At 40.9% G+C, this 27,312-nt stretch overlaps 1 protein-coding gene across 1 annotated transcript; it reads right to left on the bottom strand.

Annotated features, from left to right (window-relative positions):
- Positions 1-170: 170 nt before the first annotated feature.
- Positions 171-25,871, bottom strand: sctr (secretin receptor; the record flags this gene model as incomplete). Its single annotated transcript, XM_079880307.1, has 13 exons — positions 171-606; positions 807-848; positions 3,979-4,117; positions 4,364-4,455; positions 5,118-5,193; positions 5,785-5,845; positions 12,693-12,846; positions 12,965-13,097; positions 14,539-14,648; positions 14,903-15,012; positions 16,327-16,422; positions 22,048-22,162; positions 25,827-25,871. 13 exons carry the CDS (start codon positions 25,869-25,871, stop codon positions 454-456), a joined length of 1,326 nt encoding a protein of 441 aa, XP_079736433.1. The 3' UTR covers positions 171-453.
- Between the last annotated feature and the right edge of the window lie 1,441 nt (positions 25,872-27,312).

Genomic DNA, 27,312 nt, shown 5'->3' with positions numbered 1-27,312 from the left:
TTTTACACTGTTTGCATTAGCATAGCCAAATTCATATATATATTAAACTCTCTAAGGCCCCATAAGTGTTAATTAAATTGCTTAAAATGAATCAAGTAGCTTGTAAACGTAATTTATCTCTAGAAAAATAAAGCCTTCTTAAAAATTGAGTCAAGAACCCTAGAGTTTTATATAGAACCACACTGAACCTTTTCTCTGAGAGTGGGGCTGCAGTACCAGTGTTGTGCTGGAGCTGTAGGTCAGCGTCAGATGGTTGTGGTCAGGTGGTCAGGTGATCAGATGATTGTGGTCAGGTGGACAGATGGTTGTGGTCAGGTGGTCAGGTGATCAGATGGTTGTGGTCAGGTGGTCAGGTGATCAGATGGTTGTGGTCAGGTGATCAGATGGTTGTGATCAGGTGGTCAGGTGATCAGATGGTTGTGGTCAGGTGGTCAGGTGATCAGATGGTTGTGGTCAGGTGGTCAGTGTGCTGGGGCGTGTCAGCAGCGAGATCTGTGTCAGAGGCAGGCCACTGTTACTCAGGGATCCGTGATGCACCCTGGGATCACCGTGGAAACGCTGCTTCAGGCGCCACCGTCTCCACCGCCTGTGGACTTCATATTGTACCTGCCAAAAGTTAAAGGTCGATAGTTGTTAAGGCTTACCAGTGAAACATAAAACAGAACCGTCTTGCTTCCCATGCCTAGAGCAGGATCTGATAATGACTAATGTGTCTAAAATGTGTGATGAATTAAACTCAGTCCATCCCTGGAAAGCATAATCTCAGATAATTTGATTCAAATTTCAATCTTTTTTAATTCACTCACCTCTCCATTTAAAAAGCAGTACAGCAGTGCCACAATAAAGCCCTGTAATAGCAAACACAACATGAAGCAGAACCAAAAGACAACGGTGGATAATTTCATAAAGCCAGAGAGAGTGAAGATAAATGACAAAAACCGCCAAAAAATGGGATTCATTACTTTTCCTGTTCCTGAAGCATATTAAAAGTTGTATATGTAGTAGGCTATAACCTACTTTACCTGTGTACAAAAAGTCGGCTATACTCATGTAAAGAATATATACTACACAGAAAAAATCTCGGCTGCGTGATTATTTTAGATTGTCACAAAAATGTAAAAGGTTTTATCTCACAGCTTTATATGTAAAGTTATAAAACGATATATATATATATATATATACACACTCACCTAAAGGATTATTAGGAACACCATACTAATACTGTGTTTGACCCCCTTTCGCCTTCAGAACTGCCTTAATTCTACGTGGCATTGATTCAACAAGGTGCTGAAAGCATTCTTTAGAAATGTTGGCCCATATTGATAGGATAGCATCTTGCAGTTGATGGAGATTTGTGGGATGCACATCCAGGGCACGAAGCTCCCGTTCCACCACATCCCAAAGATGCTCTATTGGGTTGAGATCTGGTGACTGTGGGGGCCATTTTAGTACAGTGAACTCATTGTCATGTTCAAGAAACCAATTTGAAATGATTCGAGCTTTGTGACATGGTGCATTATCCTGCTGGAAGTAGCCATCAGAGGATGGGTACATGGTGGTCATAAAGGGATGGACATGGTCAGAAACAATGCTCAGGTAGGCTGTGGCATTTAAACGATGCCCAATTGGCACTAAGGGGCCTAAAGTGTGCCAAGAAAACATCCCCCACACCATTACACCACCACCACCAGCCTGCACAGTGGTAACAAGGCATGATGGATCCATGTTCTCATTCTGTTTACGCCAAATTCTGACTCTACCATCTGAATGTCTCAACAGAAATCGAGACTCATCAGACCAGGCAACATTTTTCCAGTCTTCAACTGTCCAATGTTGGTGAGCTTGTGCAAATTGTAGCCTCTTTTTCCTATTTGTAGTGGAGATGAGTGGTACCCGGTGGGGTCTTCTCCTGTTGTAGCCCATCCGCCTCAAGGTTGTGCGTGTTGTGGCTTCACAAATGCTTTGCTGCATACCTCGGTTGTAACGAGTGGTTATTTCAGTCAAAGTTGCTCTTCTATCAGCTTGAATCAGTCGGCCCATTCTCCTCTGACCTCTAGCCAGGGAACTACACTGCGACCAAAATGGTCGCATATGCGACCTTTTGAAATGCCATTGCGACCAAAATTTTTAATGGGTCGCAAATGTATCACTGATTATTTTTGTACCTATGTTTTAGGCAATGTGCTATGATTTACTTTGAGCATTTATTAAAACAGAAATGTGTATTTTAAGAATACGTTTTATAACGTGCTCTGAGCATTCAACACATCAAGTTGGCTTCAGCCCCGCGACCGTTACTTGGATTAAAACGTAGCCTACCATTGTATCTGCGCGACTCGCGAGCTCTCTCTCTCTCACGGACGCGCGCGCACACACAGAGAGAAGATAATTGTAAAATGAAAATTGACGGGCTATAGTTTAAATTTTGTTCTTGCTTGTTTTTTTTTTTTCTGTCAAAATGTCGGAAAGCATATTGTATTATCCATCCGTGTTTTTAAAATTCGTTAAATGACGGACGTTTTACAACACAGCCCTCGTTATATGTCGGATTCGTCAAACTTAGCCTACTTGATATTATTTTTAGAATAAGTGATTTGTTATGCTATTATTGGACTCCTGTCTATTCATTGTCAACTGTTTTCTATAAATATGTTTGTATTGGCTACATTTATTCAGCTAATGCCTGTCCTGTTTAAAATGTGCAATGTTCAAATGCAAAGACAGCACGTCACAAATAGAAGCTCTTTTCCCTGTGCTATTTAGTTTCATATTTGGTTATTGGAAAAATAAATTAAGTAGCCTATCTTTATTGTACACCTGTTTTTTTTGTTTTGTTTTTTTTCCTTCGTTTTTTTACTGTTTTCTAGGGGTTTCTTAATTTTAAACCAGCACACATTATATGCAATGCAATGCAATATAATGCATGTGTGTCCTATGTGTGACATATTTTGCACACAGGTAAAGGTGCCCAACATAAGTCATTTCTAAAGTAAAAAAAAAGAAAAAAAAAGAAGTGTTTTGGAAAATTTCTCTTTATTTGATTATCAGTAAATTTGTTTTTTATACAGAGATATCGATATCGGCCATAACAGCAATATTAATATCGGTTATTATCGGTATCGGCCACAATTTTCACATCGGTGCATCACTACTTAAGAGTTCAGGAGTCTGCCCATCTGTGCCAACCATAGCATGTTGAAATCCATTTTGCACTTTATTGTGTACTGTATTTTCTATTGCAGTAAATCTATCCCAATCAATGTTAAAGAAAACAAAAACAAGAAGGCATGTGGTTTAAAAGATGGCAAGTAAAATAAAAAGCACATCTGTATGCAATACAGTTTCATTATTGTTCATTATTATCCAGAGCGGCTTACTATAAACAATTTGTGCGACCAAATCATGTTTTGCGCCAGTAACTGAAAAAGTTAGTAGCGCAAGTGCCACCAGTGGAAAAGGTTAGTGTAGTTCCCTGCCTCTAGCATCAACAAGGCATTTTCGCCCACAGGACTGCCGCATACTGGATGTTCAGTTATATTCAGTTTGGAGTTCAGGAGATTGTCTCGAGCAGGACCACACCCCTAAATGCATTGAAGCAACTGCCATGTGATAGATAATTGCATTAATGAGAAATTGAACAGGTGTTCCTAATAATCCTTTAGGTGAGTGTATATATATATATATATATATATATACATACAGTATATACTGTATATATATATATATATATATATATATATATATATATACACTATAGGCTAAAGCAAATCTCAACTGCTCGATTGCATGTATCGTAGCAAAATTTAAACTATATTATCGCCCAACTCTATATGCGAATTTAAGGCATGAAGATATTTCAGAACAGATTTTCTGCTTTGAAACTGTGTGTTTTATGAAAAGCGTAATATAAATACATATGACTTGACTTTTCCTGTGTGTATGAGAAAAAAAGAGAGAGGTTGAACTGTATATCATCACCTGTGTGGATGCTAATGCTAGCTCAATGAAAGTCCTGATTTTGAAGGTTAGCACGCTCACTCGATCCGGGAAAAAGGCAAAGAGCATATACTGCAGCCCAAACAGGGACACTAGGAGAAATGTCGATTTCGCCAGTTTCCTACACCATAAAAAAAAAGATAATGATGATGATTAAAAGTTCTTCTTGTTCATGCACTCATTTATATTTCAATCATATAAAGCTGTTTTTAAAACTGGAGTGTGTAATTTCTGTGACCCTAGCTGTACCAAATAAAAATGTGCATATTACTTGCCTGTCACAGTAATCACAGTCATTATTATTGCCGTTCTGTTTGGTGCCACTAGTGACGCACAGTTTAATGCTGAACGTGCTTTTTTCTCTCACCTGTGATGATTAATTTCATTTCCATGCATGTCAGGAGCTTTCAGTTTTGCCACTAACGTCCGGATAATTCTCAGAAAAAACAGCATGTTTACCTGAAAAACAATTTCCCTTGAGATAATTACAATGACTATTCATTGTTGCATAAAGTATTGGATATTATATTTAAAAAATATTAAAAACATGGCAGGACAGTATTATGACTAATTCTTAAAAAAATTATGCAGAGGTGTGACCCTGGATCACAAAACCAGTCACATGTTGCACGGGTATATTTGTGGCAATAGCCAACAATACATTGTATCGGTCAAAATTATCGATTTTTCTTTTATGCCAAAAATCATTAGGATATTAAGTAAAGATCATGTTCCATGAAGATATTTGGTAAATTGTCTACCGTAAATATATAAAACATTTATTTTTGTGTGTGAATGCAGCACAATCGCCAACATAAATGGACAAATTTAAAGGAGATTTTCTCAATATTTCGATTTTTTTGCACCCTCAGATTCTAGATTTTCTAATAGTTGTATCTCGGCCAAATATTGTCCTTTCCAAACAAACCATACATCAATGGAAAGATTATTTATTCAGCTTTTTTGTGATGTATAAGTCTCAATTTAAAAAAAAAAAAATTACCCATGTGACTGGTTTTGTGGTCCAGGGTCACATATTGTAAACAGAGATATTTGAATGTTAAAACACTGTTTAAATCTGAGAGAATAGGCCAGAAACTTTAACTGGAATGTTTGCTTACTGTGATGAAAATAATGACTGGTACTCGCAATATCCACCATATCCAGCCATGATCTTGATCTCTCGTCTCCCAGCATCTGACAACACACACACACACAAACACAAACACACACACACACACACACACACACACACACACACACACACACACACACACACGTTGTGTTTTCATGTTTTATGGGGACTTTCCATTGACATAATGATTTTTATACTGTACAAACTGTATATTTCTCTCCCCTTACACTAACCCGACCCCTAAACCTACCCATCACACACAACTTTATGCTTTTTTTTTTTCATATTCAAAAAACATCACTTTGTATGAAATATATATATGCTGTTTTCCTAATGGGGACCAAAACAAGTCCCCACAAGGACAAGGATTTTGCATATTGCCATGTTTGTAGGTGCAATTTGTCCCCATAACTTGGGGTTTACCAGGCACACACACACACACACTGTGTGTTCTCATGCACAACCATGCTGGTTTAAAATAACCACTCTTATATAATACAAATATACGGTAATAAATTACATTTTGTCGTTGTCCAGAGGAGGTTGGTATAAATAAAGAAAGTCCCTTGAGAGATCAGACTGAGTTTAAAAGGGTATAATTCTGAAATGAAAATAAATCTGAAAATTTCTGAACTTGTGTAAAGTGAACGTACCCTTCATCCTGGTGCAGGTATTTGGCCAAACTCCAGCTGATAATAATGAGCATTGGTATCCCTGTGGGAACAAAATTTAATTGTACATCTAATATTGCCAGGATGAGACCTAAAACACGGCAATCGTACTAGACATTGCATTCCATTGACTTCCATTCATGCATATGCAAATACAGAAGACACATGTGCCGATCATTCACTACATTCATCTTTTGCAGTTCAAGTTTGCAAGAGATTGCATGACCTGTGAAATTGTATATTGACAACTCAGCTGAAAATCAAACAGCAGAAATTGTGGTAGTTGACAAGAAGTTTGAAAGGATATGCCATTTTTGTATAGATTATTATGTATTGTTTATAATTTATTTATTTTTATTGATTAAAAACAGATGTCCTGGTCTATGAAATCATATCCTGTTGCTCACATTCATGCCTTGAATTAAATAAATATGCCTGCTTAAAGGGATAGTTCACCCAAAAATAAAAATCCTGTCATCATTGTCAGGGTTATGTCTGTTTAGTTTCATTGTGTTCTGGTAAAGTTCTGATCTGTTCCTGTTTGCCTGTTTTTTCTTTGCTTGTTTGTTTCCATTGATTCTGATTAGTTATGCACCTGTTTCTGTTCCAGTTAATTAGCTTTACTCTGTGTATTTAAGCCCTTAGTTCCCTAGGTTATTTGTCCAGTCACGCTTATGTGGGACGTGGTTGTGTTTTGTTTCTCTTACGTGTTAGATTTGTGATTAAAGACTGTGTGATTGTATTGCCCATCGTAATGTGCTTCTTTGCAACCACACAAACTGTTACAGAAGACCAAACCACAAAAAGATTTAAATTATGGACTTGCCAGCAGTCCGAATGCTCTGCGTAGAGAAGGAAGAACAAACACTTGAGGACACTCAACTAAATATTTAGAACATGGATTTTGCCGTGTTTGTGGAGTGGGTTCACTCCGGAACCAAAGCCCAGCCAGCCGCCTCCCACACCCTTCACGAACGAAACACCAGGATCCACCGCAAACATGGAGCCCAAACCTGCTGTGATGCCAGTACCAGAGAGAATACCTGAGCCAATCACTCATTGGGTATGCTCGTGGAGTACGAGCACACACTCCCGCTACTGAGGGTGAGCTTCAAATGACCTCGGGAAACATTATGAGGAAGTGGGACAGGATATTCCCCTTAGTCTCCTGCATCTCTGCTGGTCCCACCCAGCTCTAAGACTCCTGCGTCTCTGCTGGTCCTGTCCAGCTCTAAGTCTCCTGCATCTCTGCTGGTCCTGTCCAGCTCTAAGTCTCCTGCATCTCTGCTGGTCCTGCCCAGCTCCAAGTCTCCTGGGTCTCTGCTGGTCCTGTCCAGCTTCAAGTCTCCTGTGTCTCTGCTGGTCCCGCCCAGCTCTAAGACTCCTGCATCTCTGCTGGTCCCAACCAGCTCTAAGTCTCCTGCGTCTCTGCTGGTCCTGCCCAGCTCCAAGTCTCCTGCATCTCTGCTGGTCCTGCCCAGCTCCAAGTCTCCTGCATCTCTGCTGGTCCTGCCCAGCTCCAAGTCTCCTGCATCTCTGCTGGTCCTGTCCAGCTTCAAGTCTCCTGTGTCTCTGCTGGTCCCGCCCAGCTCTAAGACTCCTGCATCTCTGCTGGTCCCAACCAGCTCTAAGTCTCCTGCGTCTCTGCTGGTCCCGCCCAGCTCTCAGTCTCCTGCGTCTCTGTTGGTCCCGCCCAGCTCTCAGTCTCCTGCGTCTCTGCTGGTCCTGTCCAGCTCTAAGACTCCTGCGTCTCTGTTGGTCCCGCCCAGCTCTAAGTCTCCTGGGTCTCTGCTGGTCCTGTCCAGCTCCAAGTCTCCTGGGTCTCTGCTGGTCCTGTCCAGCTCCAAGTCTCCTGCATCTCTGCTGGTCCCGCCCAGCTCTAAGTCTCCTGGGTCTCTGCTGGTCCCGCCCAGCTCTAAGTCTCCTGCGTCTCTGCTGGTCCCAACCAGCTCTCAGTCTCCTGCGTCTCTGCTGGTCCCGTCCAGCTCTAAGTCTCCTGGGTCTCTGCTGGTCCTGTCCAGCTCTAAGTCTCCTGGGTCTCTGCTGGTCCTGTCCAGCTCCAAGTCTCCTGCATCTCTGCTGGTCCCGCCCAGCTCTAAGTATCCTGGGTCTCTGCTGGTCCCGCCCAGCTCTAAGTCTCCTGGGTCTCTGCTGGTCCTGTCCAGCTCCAAGTCTCCTGCATCTCTGCTGGTCCTGTCCAGCTCCAATTCTCCTGCATCTCTGCTGGTCCCGCCCAGCTCTAAGTCTCCTGCATCTCTGCTGGTCATGTCCAGCTCTAAGTCTCCTGCATCTCTGCTGGTCCCGCCCAGCTCCAAGTCTCCTGCATCTCTGCTGGTCCCGCCCAGCTCTAAGTCTCCTGGGTCTCTGCTGGTCCCGCCAAGTCTTCCCCTTGCCCCTCGATACCGAGTGAAGGGGGGTAGGGGGAAGAACGTTCCTCTAAGAAATGAGACACCACTCGATTACCGTTTGCGTCATCTTCCCTTTCCGCTAGCTGGCTGCTACTTCAACAGAGGCGATAAGCGTTGACATAAACAAACGAAGATGCCGTGGTCTCAGGTTGTGATATCGATTGCCTGGTCTCTCTTTATCTTTGCACGCTTGTGTGCCATCAGTCAAAGACATTGTAGAAGAAGAAGATTGTTTCTCAGACGCATACGACTGCTTACGGATCAAGTCATGGTAACGTTACGTATGTTTCATTGTATTTAACAGCAGTGCCGGCTACACCATAGCTAAGCAAAACATGAGCAACCGATAAATAGCGCATAGCTGCTAGCTAGCGGTTAACTAGCGATTCAAAACAAAAACATTACAATTAAAACTGCTTGAACATTTTATTAAAAGTATCATAAAACACGAATGTCATTAAACTGCTGAAAATACTTACATTTGTGTGACTCCTTGACAGTTCGACGTTCAGCCATAAAAAAGCTTGATGCCGGCACTTCTGAGAAATTCCTATCCCTCTCTTTCAAGTGTGGTCCTCCGCAAACTTCGTTTCAAGGGCTATGTAGCCGTACGCCTTGGCCCTAGCCCTTAATCAAGATGAGAACTGGGACACCACTTCCCCTCACACGAACGCACAAAACCGAGGGGAAGGGGTAAGAGTAAGGGGTAAGACAGAGAAATGAGACGCAGCCTAAGTCTCCTGTGTCTCTGCTAGTACTGCCCAGCTCTTAGTCTCCTGTGTCTCTGTTGAATCCACCCAGCTCCAAGTCTCCTGCATCTCTGCTGGTCCTGCCCAGCTCCAAGTCTCCTGTGTCTCTGCTGAACCCGACCAGCTCCAAGTGAGTCTCCTGCGTCTCTGCTGGTCCCACCCAGTCCCCCTCTCCCATCTCATCTGTCATAGACAGCCAGTCAGTCCTTCTGCCCCACCTCCATTTGCTCCCCTCAGTCCCTTGGCTCCCCCTCTGTTGACTTCACTCTGCTGCGTGGATCTTCCTCTAATCTTCTGGTCTCCAGCTCCGCCTTGGCAAGGGAAAACCCTGGCTCCATCTCCAGCTGCCGAGCACGTCATTCCACTTCGGCTCGTCGTTCAGTCGACTCCACCTTGGCTCCTCCCTCCCTCAGATCTATCTAGAGCCGTCATCCTTGCAGCTCTACCAGGCATACCTGTCAAGTATCCCGTTTTGGCCGGGAAAGTCCCGTATTTTACCCTTCTTTCCCGCCGTCCTCCCGTATTAGTATTTTCCCGTAAATCTCCCGGTTTTTAACCTGCGTTATTAAAAAATAATAATAGGCTACCCCGGGCCCGGGCGGAGTAAAAAAAAAACAAAAAAAACATTCCTAATCTGAGTCTGTTAGTAGCCTCGCGATAACTGCCACCTGCAGTAGCCTACTACAGGTACTGAAGGTGGCAGTTGTCGCGAGGTTAGTGTGTGAGGTCAGATGATGAGTGACAACCCTTACAGTCTATGGTGACAACGCGGGAAAAAACAGAAAAAAAAACAGAGACGTATGATGGACGTTACTACAGAGACGGAAGGCACGCACAGTATTTGTAGTGTTCTCTGTACCTATTGTCCTGTGCATTGTTCATAATAAAGTTCGTAAAAAAAAAAAAAAAAAGACGGAATTGGGCACTCCTGCCAAAAAACAAAACCCTCATGTAAATACCGCGAATGCAAAGTCTGCAACAAATTTGTACAATAACTCACTAAAAGAGTAAAGAAAAGTTATGTGAAATGAAAAGAAAAACTGTAAAAGAAAAGCAATATGAAATGAAAAAAACGTGTGGAATGAAAATAAAATGTAAATGTAAAGACAAGCAATGATAAATGAACAGAAAATATGCAAATAAGCCTTTAAATAAAGGGGGGGGGGGGGGTCTGTTCGCGGTGGGCGCCGGAAAATTTCCCTTATTTTCAAATCCAAAACTTGACAGGTATGCTACCAGGCTCCCTCATCCCTCCGGCTCCACCTTGGTCAGTCGTCGCATTGCCTGTGCCACAGACTTCTGGGCCTTCAGCTGCACTTCATGCTTCCACCTCTTCAGCTTTGTCGGGCTCCGCTTCCCTCCGGCTCCGCCTTGGTCCTCAGTCCCACTGGCTCTTTCTCAGTGCTCTGCCACTCTGGCTCCGCCTCAGCCTCCAGATCCATTGGCCTCCTCCATCTCTTCCTGTTTGCCTGATTTCCCTTTGCTTGTTTGTTTCCATGGATTCTGATTAGCTATGCACCTGTTTCTGTTCCAGTTAATTAGCGTCACTATGTGCATTTAAGCCCTTAGTTCCCTTGGCTCTTTGTTCAGCCTCACTTATGTGGAATGTGGCTGTGTTTTCTTTCTTGTGTTTCTCCTACGTTTTATATTTGTAATTAATTATAGGACTGTGTGTTTGTATTATCCATCGTTATGCACTTCATTGCAACCACACAAACTGTTACATCCATTTATTCACCCAAGTGACATTCCAAACCTTACGACTTTTATTTTTCTCTGGAGCACAAAAGAAGATATTTTGATCCATATAATCGATGTCAATGGGAACCAAAATTGTTTGGTTAATAACATTTCTCAGAATATCTTATTTTGTGTTCTGGAGAAAAATGAAAGTCATAAGGTTTGGAATGTCATGTGGGGAAGTAAATGTTTTGAAGACCTCCCCTAAGCACAAGAACATTCAACCAAAGACCCTCTTCATTCATAATTTTGGAAGCTCATTCTATAGCAAACCAACATATACCAACTTATAGTCATCCCAGAAAGTCACTGAATTACGTTACAAAATATCAGGGCAAGGGTGCACAAATGTTACAAGTGCTTTTTTCAGAACTCAGTGAGTTTTAATCTGCTGGTGTTTTAGTGATTTTCTGTGTCTGTATGAAGTCAGTTCTCCTCAAGTTCACAGAGGAATCCTAGCATAATAACCACAGGTGCAGAGCATCACATTTACTAGCAACAAGATCCACTGCCAGATAAAGCCTGGTTCACACGGGACGATTTTAAAATTGTCGGCCGATTTTCCAAACCTGAGAGACCCCACACACGGCGATAAAAAAATCACGGGTCAAACAGTTTTGATCGTACAGTGTGTGGTGCGCAGCCACACGGCAAAATCAACACATCACACACGAACCGATTTGACTCCCGAGCATTCCCAGGTCAGACTAGCCTGGTTAAAACCAGACCATTCTCAGTAGTAACTGAGTTATGGTCTGGCAAAGCTTCTTTAATAACTCATTTCCAAAGGGACGTCACCAACGGACGTCGCTCAAATGCCTCTGGGCGCAATTGGATAGACCTAAAACTCCTAAAATCAATCAGAGCGATCGGCATCGTGTAAAGCCATATGCTGCGTCCCAATTCGCCTAAGTTACACTACGCCATAAAAGTATGTACTCTTTTTGTGAAGAAAATGTATTTACTTTTGAATGTGTAGCAAAAAAGTAGGCTAGCTTTGGGACACACTACTTCGTCATCTTTATCGGACGGATCTGTCGCGTGCATCCTGTCACGTAAACTGCCCTGTCAATCATCTTGTCACAGTTAAAATCCTCTATTAAATCTAATTTAATTTCCTACCGTTTCGGAGAGAAATGTAGTAGCACGTTCATCTGCCAGTGGGTCTTTCATGGAGACTGTTCTCATGTGTTTTCAATTTGAATATAATAATGCATTTAAAAGTTGGTGCTTCACCAACGGAGTGGACGTCGCTCAAATGCCTCTGGGCGCAATTGGATAGGCTAGACCTAAAACCAATCAGAGCGATCGTCATCGTGTAAAGCCCACCTCAACGTTTCTGATTGGTGCCGCGATTTCGACAGCATGGAAATGGGCTTGAATGAGGTCTTTGCCAGACTACTTGCAGAGCAAATCTAAATTTGCCGGAAGTTGTCTGGGTTTTCCCAGGCTAAGGTCAGACGGGAAATCTTGCAAAATCCCTCGAGATCAAACGTGACTTCAGAGTAAACAATCATGGCGGAGAAGAGGATGCAGTGGCGATAGTTTGCAGTTTGTTTTTAACCGAAAAAAAACGTTATCAAAAGAAAAGGCGATGGTCAAAGAAGTGGAGACAACGCGAGCATGGACTATACTTGCTACATCATGATATGACCTCTCACCTCACTTTCTGATTGGCTACACGCCACGGTCCCAATGGCTGCGTGCTCGTTTGTCCCCGGGGGACACCACACACGAGGAGAAATCGGGCCAAAAACATCCAACATGTTGGATATCCGCGATTTGAGATCGGAGCGGTCCCGACGTCCTTCCGAGCAGACGAGAGCAGTTTTAACACACCACACACGGCAGGAATATCTGATCAGATTATTTTACGATAATCGGAGCATCCTTAAGATTGTCGGAAGGGATGAATCGGGGCTAAAATCGGCCTAATTATCCTGCCGTGTGAACCAGGCTTGAGTGTCAATTGTTACTGGAGAAAGGAACCTACCCCAGCCGAGCAGGATGTACCAGTGTAGGCGTTTCTTCTGTGAACGCAGTGAGAGGTTAATGAGGCTGTGGAGATAATGACCTTCCACCAGCAGCCAGCTGTAATTTGCCAGGATGCAGTAATTAGACAGGAACAGTGCCACTTTACAGCCAGGCTGAGGGAAACCCCGGAAACATATCATCTTAGAGAGCTTATCTGTGCATTTATTTACCATGTATTTGTACAGTCTAATGCATTTATGTACATGTTTTTGTTGATGTGTGTGTGTGTACCGGATGAGAGTTGCAGTGGTAGTACTCCTGTGAGTAATGCAGCGCAGCATCTCTGATGAAGATGAAGATGGCTCTCAGGATGAAGGACAAAAAAAGCTGCATGTGGATAAAGTTACGATTGCAGTGCAGCTTCCTGGAGGGGGGTTGGGATGGAGAGAGATTTAAAGAGAAGATGAGGTCTATAAAACCAATAAAACATGTAACGCATCATGTAAATAAAAATGTGTTTAATTTCATCTGGCATGTGGAATATTTCAAAACTAGACGTTTTTCTAAACTTACCCAAATATAAACGTCAAAATGTTAAACATCTTTATCATCACAACGCCAGCCTGTACAAAATAACTGCAGTATGAAACTTGGAACACCAATGTCAGAATTCTTTGGCTCACAGAGTTTAGCAGAGCGACGGTTTAGGCTCAGGCGAAATTCGCTACAGTGTCGGGATACTTTGCACCTTCTCGCTCGGAATGACATCTATTTTAATTTTAACTTTTTTTCAATGATTTACGACTGTTACCACTAACAGAACATGCACTGGATGAGAGTTTCTCTGCACTTGAGGAGCTGCACTCTAAATCTGAGAGTAGATTGTGTGTTGCTTTTAAAAATGAATAGAAAGGTTTGTGTGTGTTTAACATGAACTGTAACTTTCTATGTTTTGTTGGTATGAACATTGTGTAAATAAAAGTTTGTGTAAGTGTAATAATGGCCACACAAAAATCAGCAGCTTCACCAAATTGCATATTTTTGCTCAGTTTGGTCTGAATAAAATTGGTGTGTTTTTTCCTCTTCGTGTCTTTATTAGTGGTGTTTAAGGCAAGTATACTTATTAGTGCATACATAGAGGTACTCCACTATCCCTTCAGTGGACATGTATGATACCTTAAATCATGCAGCTTGTTATGTTTATAAGAGATTGTACTTATTGTACTTAGTATGGTATGTTGAAGACTAAGCACTGTTCGTTCGTTACAGCTTAGCCAGGTTTAACTTACGCACTACTAAATATTTTTGCATTGCACCATTAAATTGAAAAATAAAACAAAAAAACATCCGAGCAGGAGTAACAGTTGAAATAAAATAGCAAATTTAGCTTGAGTTTTACCTGACGGACTTCAGTCCATTAGACGTATATGATAATGTTGACATTTACACTCACTTACATTTTAAGAGAGAGAGCATTATGTGAATTTAATACTTTTTTAGCAGCTCTTCAACACAAACCCGTCCTGAACTGCACGTGCATCAGTCCGTGTTGTGCATGCCAAATAAAATCAGCCATAATAAATAAATGTCATATCTTATTTTATTGTCCCTTGTTCATTTAAAAAACTGTTTCTGAATGTTATTTACATATGATAATACCTATTGTTATTCATGATAAGGTAGTATCGTATTATAATGGAATCGTTTGGAACAATGCTTTTGGGAAACACACCCCTGAATACATTAGCAACTGCATAGCAAGTCTTGTTGCTCAGTACTATTAGTACACTTTACATTCTCATAAAACACATGTGAACACACACACACACACACACACACAAAGACACAAACACACAGTCTGTTACCTGAACACACACAACACTGTGAGAGCAATGCTGAGTGAGACAAGAGAGATGGCGTATCCCACAGAATACATGATCTTCACATAAAAGAAATACTCGTGTGAGACCAGCCCCTACGAGAAGAGATAGTCACATTATGTAACATCAACATTGTCATATATCTATTGTGTTTCAGTGAATGTTCTTCTGTCGTACTGGTTCATTGAAATTATAATGTGATGTTAATGTTATACTGTTTTACAAGCATTTACTGTCTTTCTTTCTTTCATTTTTAATCTGTCCTAAAGGGAAATGTCATGTTTTTTAGTTTTTTTTTTACTTTTATGAAAGAACATGAGCACAGAAATAAAAAGATTTTTGATATTACCGAGTCGGTGGGGATAGGAAAGCTGTCATTAAGCCCATGGCCACAGGCGAGCTCGTACGGCGGGAACATTTCAGACCAGCCATTCTCCGTGCAGTTTTTCATCACAGCTCCTGCGGACAGAGACAAGGAACAAACAACAAGCAACACAATTACCACCCTGTACAACAGCTCGTCCCTGAGGGCCAACCCAGATCACTCTTGATTTTTGTCAAGAATTTATAAGTCCATAATCACATACGTCTCCCATAATCAGTCATTGTGTTGTTTTATAAAGCCTACGGTATCATTTTTGACAGAAGAATTTCTAACATGATGAAAAACTTAATACTTAAAAAGTAACACAATCTACTACAGGCCTTCTGTCGTCTGATTTACTTTTTTAGCAAGTAAAAGTCTTTTAGTATAATTGTACAAACGTCCTCCTTCAGCTGCGTGTCTTTCTGCTGTCAGATCTGCACTGATTTTAATTAAGTGAACATAAGAATAACTTTTATATGTGACCCTGGATCACAAAACCAGACACAAGTCGCACGGGTATATTTGTGGCAATAGCCAACAATACATTGTATGGGTCAAAATAATCGATTTTTCTTTTATGCCAAAAAACATTAGGATATTAAGTAAAGATCATGTTCCATGAAGATATTTTGTAAAATTCCTACTGTAAATATATAAAACATTTATTTTTGTGAGTGAATGCAGCAAAATCGCGAACATAAATGGACAATGATTTTCTCAGTTTTGATTTTTTTACACCCTCAGATTCCAGATTTTCAAATAGTTGTATCTCGACCAAATATTGCCCTATCCTAACAAACCACACATCATTGGAAAGCTTATTTAATCAGCTTTCAGGTGATGTATAAATCTCAATTTCAAAAAATGTACCCATGTGACTGGTTTTGTCGTCCAAGGTCACATTTTTTTTATATTCTTTCAAGATGAACACTAATGGACTGAATCAACTTAGGTTTCCTTGCATGATATTTTCCATACATCATATTTTAGAACAATCATGTTCAAATGTACGTCTCAGATATGATCATCAGGCTTTTGAGGAAGTTATTTGAAGTTATTTGTTCATCTCTGAATCATCATTGTATTGCATTGCATTATATGTTTTAAAACTACAGAGTTCAATCATAAAACAAAACATTTAAATATCATATTACTAAGACATATTGGCAGATATAGATGACTGATATTTTTATATGCATTTTATGTAAGTAGTCACTATATACTGTTATAAAAATCTCACTGATGTACATTACAAGCATCAGAATTTTATTTTACTTTTTGGCCATATACATATCAGCATTTGTCCAAAATATTTTTGCTCAGCTTGGGCCTCTGAATCAGGCTTTACAAGGTTAAAGATATAAAATTCAGGAAGGCTTGTCTGTGAAAACCAAGAAGCACCTGACCTTTGACACGAAGAAAATTGTGGCACGGCCGAGACACAGTCTCTCCCACCTCAGCCTGAGGCCAACAGTACAGATGATCCCATAAAGCACTGCAACCTGTTCAGAGGGGATGGAGGTGGAGTAAAACAGAATTAGGAGCGAATCTGAACAGTGTGATAACAATCCACGTCTCTAATTATTGCTCTACTAATATTCTAAAATGTAAAAATCCCCAAATTTTTGGTTACATGATTGCGGCTTGACTTTTGTCTCATTTCTCAGCATTGCATCGCCACCAGGTACAGTCCAAATATACAGTCCGAATTTCAACCAAATAGACCGTTCCTAACCACGAAAATCCATGCAAATTCATTGGTTAATAATAAAGACTTGGAGCTCTAAAGAGCATTCAGCACTTAAAACTTTTTGTAAATTTTATGTACAGAAAACTAGGAAGTTTCCATGTATTAAAATAGTAAGTTGTCGTCATTACATCAGATGTGCCAGAGGAAACTATATATAAACTATATTAGCCTACATGGGGGAAGGGGGGGCATTGAATATTGTTGTGGACAGTGGACATTTTGCCAAAAAAGTGGAAGCTGTTGGGGTGACCATACGTTTAGCCATATGGTGTACTTGCATTTCAGCAGATTCATTAGGACTGTTAGATTACATCACCAACTTAATTTTCATAAACTAGACCCTTTGTTTATGTAGTAGCCTTTCAGATTGTTCATTCACTCCCAAGCCTTACTAATCAGATAAGAAAGTGTATGAGGATTACTCTTTATTGTTTGCAGTCAAATGCAATCTATTTGCGTTCCTGCTCTCTCTCTCTCTCTCTCTCTCTCTCTCTCTCTGAATGGCACAGTATCTGATTTATCCCCTTTTGCAGTCTCTCCCTCTCCGTCTGATGAATGGCAGGAAAAGTTGTAAACGTTTCTCTTGGTACTTTCTCCAATGAAATACAGATAGGAGACTTTGTGAGGACCAAGAGATCTGTACAGCGTTTTACTGTTATTGTGATGTCTGTGTTGACAGGCCTGTATTGACTGCATCCTGTGTATGTAAAGGACGGTCAATATTTTGAGAAAGACCTTCTGCTTGTAGAGTGAGAAAACTTAAGCCCTGTTCACACTGACAGTTTTATTGCTGGAGGTCTGAGAGTGGTCGAGTGCAGGTCATTCCTACTGATGGACGAGTATTCCAGAAAGCATGTTATGCTACATACCTGGGTTAGTTCACAGATAAGTAGTTTAGCAGTAGTATAAGCAGTAGAATAAGTAATATAGAACACTCAAAGTTTTTAGGTAACAGTCTACTTGATTTGTTTAGTGAAATGTAGGCCTACTTCAAGATGGCTGAATTAATTTCATCTTGTCAAATTGAAATTAGCCAATACTCACATTTTCTCGTTGCCTAAACAAACACAAAGTTGTATTAAGCTTTAAAACTCAAAAATGACAAAGGGTGTACTCACACTAGGCACAGTTGTCTTGTACCGTGTCCTGGCGCGATTGTCCCACATCCCCAATCCCCCGCTGGCCTGGACTCACATTGCATTTAATGTTCTGGGCCGGAGCACGCTTTCGCTAATAGACTGCCTAATAGATTTATTATTTATGCCATGCAGTGATTTACACACGATTGTGCTGCACGTATCAGAAGATTATTACGGAGGCTGCTGACGTTGATGGAGGAATTTTACAGATTTACTCGCAATTCATTCCTGTTAAGGTGAGAACCAGACCTGTTATAAACCTAAATATTAACCAAAAAGTGTAGTATCCAAGTAGTAATAAAAGATGTTTTCCATCGTAATGATGACAGTAGCGCAGCTGTTCTGTGCTCCTGCGTGGTTAGCGACCACACTACATGCGTACCGCGCCCAAGCCCAACTGAACTAAGTGAATTGCGCCAAGGCACGGTACGGGGCAATCACATTAGTCAAACGAACCAGACTTTGGGGGTCAAACGTGCTCGGGCACGGTTCAGATCGCCTAGTGTGAGTACACACTGAGAAATTATTCTTGAAATAAGTCTTGTCTGGCCAGCTGAAGAGCATGAGTGTCATAGAAAAAGCTAATTAAATGAACAATTTGCCGAAATCTGCATCGTCCTTGATGGCTCTGACACTCCCCACCAAACCCTGCAGGGAAAATTTGGGTTGGTGGCCAAAGTGTATGTCGCTGCAGATCAGGCTGGTGCATGTCTGCACACCATGGCGTTGTTACAGGAATACCAGGCTGACCTGCTAAAATACCTGAATGAAGGCAAGGGAATTGGGCCGGAGGTGGTGAAAGAACTCCAATGGGCCACAGATCTGGATCTCCACATCACCAAGCAAATGGACTGCTCCATCGGCCGTTCAATGGCTTCCATGTTTGTCGTGGAGAGACATTTGTGGCTTTACCTATCAGGCATTAAACAGAGGAATAAAGCTCTTCTAACAGACGACCAGTTTGCTCCATCAGGCCTCTTTGGCGACACTGTCAATAAGGCTTCAGGAAGCTAAAAAGCAGTCTGTGGCGTTTTCTCAATATATCCCTTCGCACTTCCAGGCACCCAGGTCTGTTTCCAACCTCAGCCCAGGCCAAGCGGTAGATGTTGCCCTTGGGAAATCGGTCTGCTTACCCCGCAACCTACGTTGATTCAAGGCACAGTGGTTTCCAGCAGGTCAGTTACCCAGTATCTGCCCAAAAACAGGGAGGAACTAGGATGTCTGGATCCTCAGAGGAGGATATTGGAGAAGTATATTCAACCATTCCCTGCTGGTGAGCCGCTTCAGGGCATCAAATGTATTATTCCTCTTGCCCCAGAGGTCGGTCTCGAGAGGTTGATACCCTTTCAGACCATATGGTTGCGTGGCAATTTCTGCCTAATGTGTCTCCTTGGGTTCTGCAAACTGTGGAACAGGGTTACAGGATCCAGTTTCAATCTGGTCCCCCTCGTTTAAAAAAGGCCATAAAACCACTCCTTTCCTCGAAAGGGAATCAGGCTATTACAGCCGGTACTTTTTAGTTCCTAAGACGGATGGGGGGTTGAGGCCAATTTTGTATTTATGTCATCTGAACCATACTCAGGACATACAGGTTCAAGATGTTAACACTAAAGGCCACTGAGTCCTAAATCAGGTCCGAGGACTGGTTTGTCACAACGGATTTAAAAGACGTATACTTCCATATATATCCATCCTTCCCCAGCACAGGAAGCTCCTCAAGTGCTTTCTTTCAAACTTATCAGCATGCACCTTCATTAAGTGCATGGATGCAGCTCTGGCTCCTTTACGATACCAGGATATTCGTGTACTCAATTACATCGATGACTGGTTAATTCTAGCCGGAGTACAATTTGATGGCAGTTCGACATTGAGATGTTGTTTCTGCCCACATAAGGTGCCTGGGTTTGAGACTGAACTCCAAGAAATGTGTACTTTCTCCAGTTCACCCTCTAAAACAGATGCCAATGTACCTAGTGAATTGGTAGAAACCTTGGTTCTTAGCCCAAGGACTCATGTTGGGAGCATCATGTCATCGCAAAACATTAAAGACAGATACTTCTCTTATGGGTTGGGGACTATCTTAGATGGCCATTCAGCTCAAGGTCGGTGGAGAGGTCACCATCTTTCATGGCACATAAATTGCCTTCAGATGAGGGCTGTATTTCTGGCACTGAAATACTTACTCCCAGATCTCACGGGTTACCATATTCTTGTCCAGTCAGAAAATACATCTATAGTCTTACATCGGTCTGCATTTGAGCCCTTTTTCCAGATTGGCAAGCCAGATTTTGTCCTAGGCTCAGGCCAAGCTGTTATCAGTAAGAGCAGTCGACATCCCTGGGCACCTGAATCAGGGGGCAGAATCCTGTCGAGGCAGGGGCTGAGGCCCAGGGAATGGAGACTTCACCCAATTGGTGTGAACTTGATATGGAAAAAAATTATGTGAAAAGTGGACCTTTTCGCATCAGAGACTCTGACATGCTGTCCGCTCTGGTTCTGCCTCACACCTCCAGTACCTCTGCCTGCACTCGACCACCGTTCGGACTGGATGCCATTGTGCAGAAATGGCAGAGGCTGTGCCTGCTTTCCCCCGAACACTCTGTTCCCAGGAGTCCTAGCCGAGCTTATTACTTATAGCCCTGTTTTGGCCGGCCCAAGTTTGGCTTTCAGACCTAATATCTCTCCGGGATATCAGTCCGGAGGGATCTTGTGTCTTAGGCAGGGGGCACAATTTATCACACCCGACCCAATATATGGAGACATTGGATATGGCTCCTGAGGGGGACCAATTGATGGTACATACCTGGGAGGCAACCTTTTGGTATCTCGTTTCCTGAAGGGAGCAAGATGTCTTAGGCCTTTTTGCCGGTCTAGAGTTCCGTCTTGGGACCTTGATATTGTACTGGAAGGTCTGGCAAGGGCTCCTTTTGACCCTATTGAGTCAGCCTCTGAGAAACTACTGACTCTTAAGGTGGCTATTCTCCAGCAATTGCTTTGCTAAAGAGTGTAGGGGGGTTGCAGGCCCTGTAGTTGCAGTTGCCTCCTCCTGCTTAGAGTTTGCTCCGAGTGGAGTCAAAGCTATTCCACATCCTAGGCTGGATTAAGTTACAAAGGTGGTCAGAACAACTGTTCATCTGTTTTGGAGAACACAGCAGGGGTTCTGCAGGGTTCTAAGCAGTCATATGTATATCACATTTCATGTCATATGACTATCGGTAGCCAAAATAATTAGCGTAATTTAAAATATGCTTTAGACCGGTCATGCGAAAGCGTTCCCAAAGCATCAACATTCAAATGTAGCAACTCGTTCCCTACTCAAGAAACCAGAGTTGAAGTCGCAACCCAAGACGCTTTCTGATCTTTCAAATGATGAATGATGAATTGGTACGGTAAAACCGACGCCATTGTTACTGTTCGTATCGCTGTGTATCAAGTGCTGAGGAAGATCCGGAGCTTAAATTCTGATATGCTAATGGCTGTTCGGTTTCCAAAACACGCTGTAAGCAGTCGGCCAATCACAACAGAGTAGGCCATCTAACCAATCAGAGGAGAGTAGGCTCTCGGAAAGGCTGTGTTTAGAGAGACTGAATCATTTATCAAACCATTTCAACTGTTACAATTAATGAGTAATAATAATAATAATAATACTATTTATATGAATGTTTATAAATTTAAATGATTGTAAATGCATTAATGAAAATTCATATAAGCAATGTTTAATTCGCTGGAAGTTGGGAAGTCTGTTGCCATTAGTCGTTCTAACTATATACAACTATATCAGGCATTCCGAATGCTTTGTCACTCTCACTTTGTCCAAATCACTGTACGTGTAAACGGATTATTGAGTATTAGACTTTATGATACTGTCACACACCCTCTCTCAACTGAAAACGTATCCCGAGTAGGCAATAGTTGTGCCAGCGTTAGACCAGCAATTGTGCGTGTACACTGGCATTATATATCTATAATCTGATAAGGGTGTGATTTATGGAGTATGGATTATGGAGGCCATTCTCTAAACTTCCCCCCAGATATCACATTACAACTCTTAGGAACACACATAAACACTCATCATTTTGTTTGTCCACATAAACAACAAGTATAAAGGCATTAGGTGTATTGATGTGTATGGAGCAGGAAAACACTCTGGGCATATCGAAAATAGCTGCCCTCTATATGAACTCAATCTTCTCATTAAGTGTTTGTGTATGAGAGACATAGTGAATGTAATGGCTCGCCTGTGTGTGTGGACCCGGTCTCTGTCAGGTTCTCTTGATAGATGATTTTGAAGCAGTCTTCCTCCTCTCTGAGTAGCGCAAACTCTAAATCACATTCTGGCGGAATGGCACACACCTTCACACACACACACACACACACACACACACACACACACACACACACACACACACACACACACACACATATTTGTATCAAACACAAACCAAACATTACTTAACTACATTGGTTAACATGAACTAACAAAGAAAAATATGTGTACAGCATTTATCAATTTTAGTTAATGTTAATCTCAACATTTATACATAAGTGTCTGTTGATATTCATGCACTATGAACTAATAATTAACATGAACATTTTAACTAACATCAAAAAGGTTAATAAAATACCTTTTTTGTATATATAGGTTTTTAAAATACCTTAATAAAATGCAGTAAAAATATATTGATCATAGTTAGTTCATGTAAGTTAATGCCTTAGCTGTTTACAAATGAGAAATGTAGCCTATCAACCAAACCACCCAGAAAGCAAGGCTTCAAATAAAGAAATTAAATATAAAATATAATGCAATATGCAAAAAAAAAAAAAAAAAAAAAAAATATATATATATATATATATATATATATATATATATATATATATATATATATACATAAATACATACAAGGGATACATTTTGGGATTACATTATATACATTTTGTAAATTCTGGTCAAGTTGTCACACGTTTTGTATGCTGTAATTTAATACTATTTATTGATCAAATATCTATTGGTGAGAACAATAGTTTGATATTTATATAAGTAATGTTTGATGTTTCATGAAATGTTTTGCGTTTATAGTTTTGAATCAACAAATAAGCTACAATTACCCCATAACGTGATAACGCGCCCCTCTTTCTCTATAAAAGAATATTAAATAAACTTTAAATCATATAAAACAGTTTCTGCAGTGCGTCACCTGTATATCATGTTCATCATAGGCTACTGCTCTGAACTCACGTGAGAATAGACGTGAAGTAAAGTCGCGAAAGCAACCAAGTGTAAAACGGCAGAAATCTTCATTTACAAATCTCCTGACGGCAGAACTCGATAGCAACCCAATAATTCCCGTCTCCTGATGGAAAAATCTCCAGGCGCTCGGTCCCTCTGAAGGAAAGTTTAATCTCCTCGCGCATTCCTTGACGCTCGAGCGCAGTGAACAGACATGAATGTGCGCGCGATGCGTCCGGTCAAACTCGGCACGTGAACGACTGATGATGATCCAGACACTTCATCTCACATCTCCTCCAGACATCTATCTGACTATTAACTGCGCTCAGATGTGCTCTCAGCACAACCTAGCCATCATCTGCTGCACTCAGAGAAAATTATCAATCAGAAATGTGCTGTGAAACGTCTTGTAGGCTAAATGCACTTTAACAAAGCAAGAAATATTTACATTTCCATAGGTATTTGCATAATTAAAATTAATGACTAGATTTTGACATTTTCTGAAGACAATGTGAAATATATAACATTTTGTTGTGAGTTTTAACCCTCCTGGATGCTATGCAATTGCTAAGATGCTCTGAGTGAATTTTCATATTTGGTTGCTAGGATCTCTCCATAAATGGAATTCTATGGGATATATTCTGTTTTCCAGAATAACATTTGTAACCCACTGACTTTCTTTGCATAGACAAAAAAAAGTGACATTTTTCTTGTGTTCCATTAAATAAATGCAAACATGTCTGGAATGGAATTTTTTTTTTTTTTTTTTTTTACATTTTACAAATAATTGTAGTTTTGCATGTTGATTAGTGTTCCTCAGGTGTGTATTGTTAATAGGTTAAGCTTGTTTGCCCCTGTGTATTTAAACCCCTGTGTTTCCTGTGTTCTTAGTCAGGTCTTGTCCTAGATTGATGTGCGTTTGGTGTGTCTCATTCTGTTCTCGGTTCCCTGGTTCCTCTTATGGTTTTGTTTATGTTTATTTTCTGATTAAACTACTTTGCATTTGGATCCAGCTGTCCCTTTGTTTCTTGAGTTCACCCTGCGTTACACATAGTTCAATGTTTACGAAACACACTTAAACTTTATTTGCCACAACCAAGACTTATAAAGCATAAATATGCATAAATGTTTCACATTGTTGGCAAATGTTTCAACTATGCAAGAGATATTTTCAACATTAGTCTTAAAAAAATTCCACACATGCAATGGCGGGGTCGTTAAAACTGATTTTAATATGCAAAACTGTTACCCAGTTATAGCAGTGGGTGTTTACTTCCAAGTCTTATATGCAGCACCGCCCATCAAAACAGAGTGTTCGAAAGAGAAGGTCAAAAACAGGATAGAAAAGAGCTTCTTGTGTTTCTTATGAAAACATTAGAGGACCTTAGAGAACATTATCTATAAGTTTTAAAGTCCCCCTGTAATTGCATACCTTAAAACTCATCTTTGATCATCAAAATGACATATTTAAACGTTTTTTCCTTAAAAAAAATTTATTTGTGCCTTAAAATATCTTGAATGTAACTCGATACCCTTGCCTCATTTAGTATACGCAGTTCTATGAATATGCAAATGAGCCCCGCCTCCACTCACTCACTCAGCTCAGAGATCCACTGGTTGACGATCACACGTTGATCTGATTGGTTACAAGGTAGTTTGTGACGTCAGAAACACCAGCGATTTCAAAGCGTGTTTTTGAGACTGTCTTTACACATGGTTTGTCTTAAAGCATATTAAAAACACCACATAGATATAAATTATGTTTTATTAACAAAGTTCAGGAGGAGCACGTTCAGATAATTAACAGTAACACGAGTGGAGAGCATGCAGTCAATCAACAATAAGAGGTATATATATACAGCAGTCTTACCTCTTTTTCGTTGACGGTGTGTCAGTATCCCTCCACCACACTAACCACTCCTATACACAGGGGGAGTACTCTGGGTTCGGGCCAATACCCCCCCAGGACAGTACGCCAAATACCCATTAAGCTTTACTCCCTCTAATTATAAGTGTGAATTCGTGAAACAACATTAAAAGCTGGATTTTCTCCACATGGGGACTAAAAAAAATGCACTAAAAGTGCAGTTCATGACCCCTTTAAGGATGAGCAATAATTGTGATAGAAAGAACCACTAAACATCTCAAACAATCTCAGACCGACTCTGTACTTTAGTGCTAGGAATGTTTCAGTGAGGTAAGGTTACATTAATATGCCAACAAGTGACTGTCTTTATGAGTGAATCATTGAATCATTTACTCAACCATTTAATTTCAAATCTGATTCATTGAAGAACAAACCTCTAACACTGTGCTGAATGATTGATTCTCCTTCGAGCCTTTGCAAAAACAGGCAACGTGGCAATATTTTCAATAAAGAGGTAAGTTACTCAATATTGACTTCTTTTTTAATCAGGCTGTTACATAAAAGTAATATCACATAATCATGATTTTGATCTGAATATCAGTATAACAACATGGAGTTACGTTCCCGTTCTTTGGTTTTAAATCACGTCAGCATTTTATTTCCTGTGCTACATGAAGTGCTGAGTTTCATTGAAAGCACTTAGTGTCAATAACTGCATGCAATAATTTATATGGTGAGAGCTTAAACAACCATTTAATTAATGATTAAACAATCTCCCCTTCTCTCTCTCTTGTGTCCAAGAAGCAATGAGTTACTTATATCTCCCATTTAAGCAGATTTAGATGAACCCTTATTGCTCTTTACAGCCTTTAATAAAAAGCCATGCTTTCTAATATTCAGAAACAGCGAGCGGAGCATCACACTGACAGCTGTGTGCTGTATTGCTGAGTTGATCTTCCACTCGCCATATTTGGAAATACAGAAACATTTGGAGCATATTATGATAGAAAGATGTTTATGTAAGCTCTCAATAAGTACCGCTTTGACTCTAAATGTAGGACAACAGGATGTTCTCGAATAGGTTTTGGTGAACAGAAATGTACCTGATGTCAAACCTTTTGTCAGTCTCATATACGCTTCCCAGGTCCCACACGCACACACACACACACACACACACACACAGGCCTGCAGTATGCGGAAGTCTGTAGATTAATGTCTGCTGGTGCTTCTGCAAACTGACATGTGCTGTCTATCTTTGATTTATGAGGTGCTTTTTATTGACTTGATAAGATTATTCTCACCAGACAAAAGTGTGTCTGTGTGAACATGTTTTCACAAAAACAAAAGAGATCAGGTCCTGTACTGCTTCTTTTGATAAGTGTGCCATCTGTGCACACCTGTGGTACAAGTGCAATCAAACAGCATTGGTGAAGCCATGTGGGTTCATTGCCTCCTTTTCCTTGTGAATTCTTCAAAACACTTGTACACCCCAAAATGTTTTCAGACATTTAAATGGTTAAAGGCCCACTGAAGTGCCTTGAAACGTGCAGCATTTGTCAATGTGTTGACTTAATTTCCACTGAAACAGGAAGACAGGGCGGGACATATCGAGCAGCTCCTCCCCTTTTTTAAAAATAGCCAATTGCGTTTCATTCATGTCACAGCTCGACCAGAGCTGTTGAACTCGATAAAGCTGCATTTGACAGTTTATGACAGCCACAGTCTAATAGATTCCCCTTTTAGATTTAATATGAAATTGTTATTAAAGCAAAACAGTGATGATCATGCTGAGGATGTGTAGTTTGTGTAGTGTAGTCGAAGTGTTGTTTTGAAATGTATGTTGGTGCATGGCACCGACGTTATCTCTTCCACTCATCAGTGCTGTTTCTAAAGCAGAGTCTGTTTAACCGTTTCTTCTCCTTATCGCTTTAACATATAGCATTCTGTGCAGGGGCGTGTCTAGAGGGGGGGGCACGGGGTGGCACCGCCCCCCCCTGGAATATGATTGCCCCCCCCTGGTGCCCCCCAAACATCATTGGGCTAGATTTACTGTCAACATGACAATGCCCAACGCCATTGGATCAGAGCGCTGTCAATCACTGCTTGATTGCGATTCGCAAAGCAGAATCCCTGGTCCGCGTTTTTCAAACAGGAGTCAGGAGAGAGACACCTCGACATGTCACTGTTTATGGTATACACACTCAATTACAGTATATTATATTGTTAATTTCGTTGACGAAAAATGTTTATTTTATGCCATTATTTTCGTCAACGACATTTTTTCACAGACGAACACTAGACGATAACTATATCAAAAACAATGACGACAACTATGACGAAAATGTATTGACATTTTCGTCAACGAATAAAAAATAGACGAAAATGTTACGGAGGGACGATTGGGGAAGA

Source organism: Squalius cephalus (genome assembly GCF_949319135.1).
Source record: "Squalius cephalus genome assembly, chromosome: 9".
Taxonomy (NCBI): domain Eukaryota; kingdom Metazoa; phylum Chordata; class Actinopteri; order Cypriniformes; family Leuciscidae; genus Squalius; species Squalius cephalus.
The sequence above is the reverse complement of the archived record's forward strand: the minus strand, read 5'-3'. Positions and strand labels throughout refer to the sequence as shown.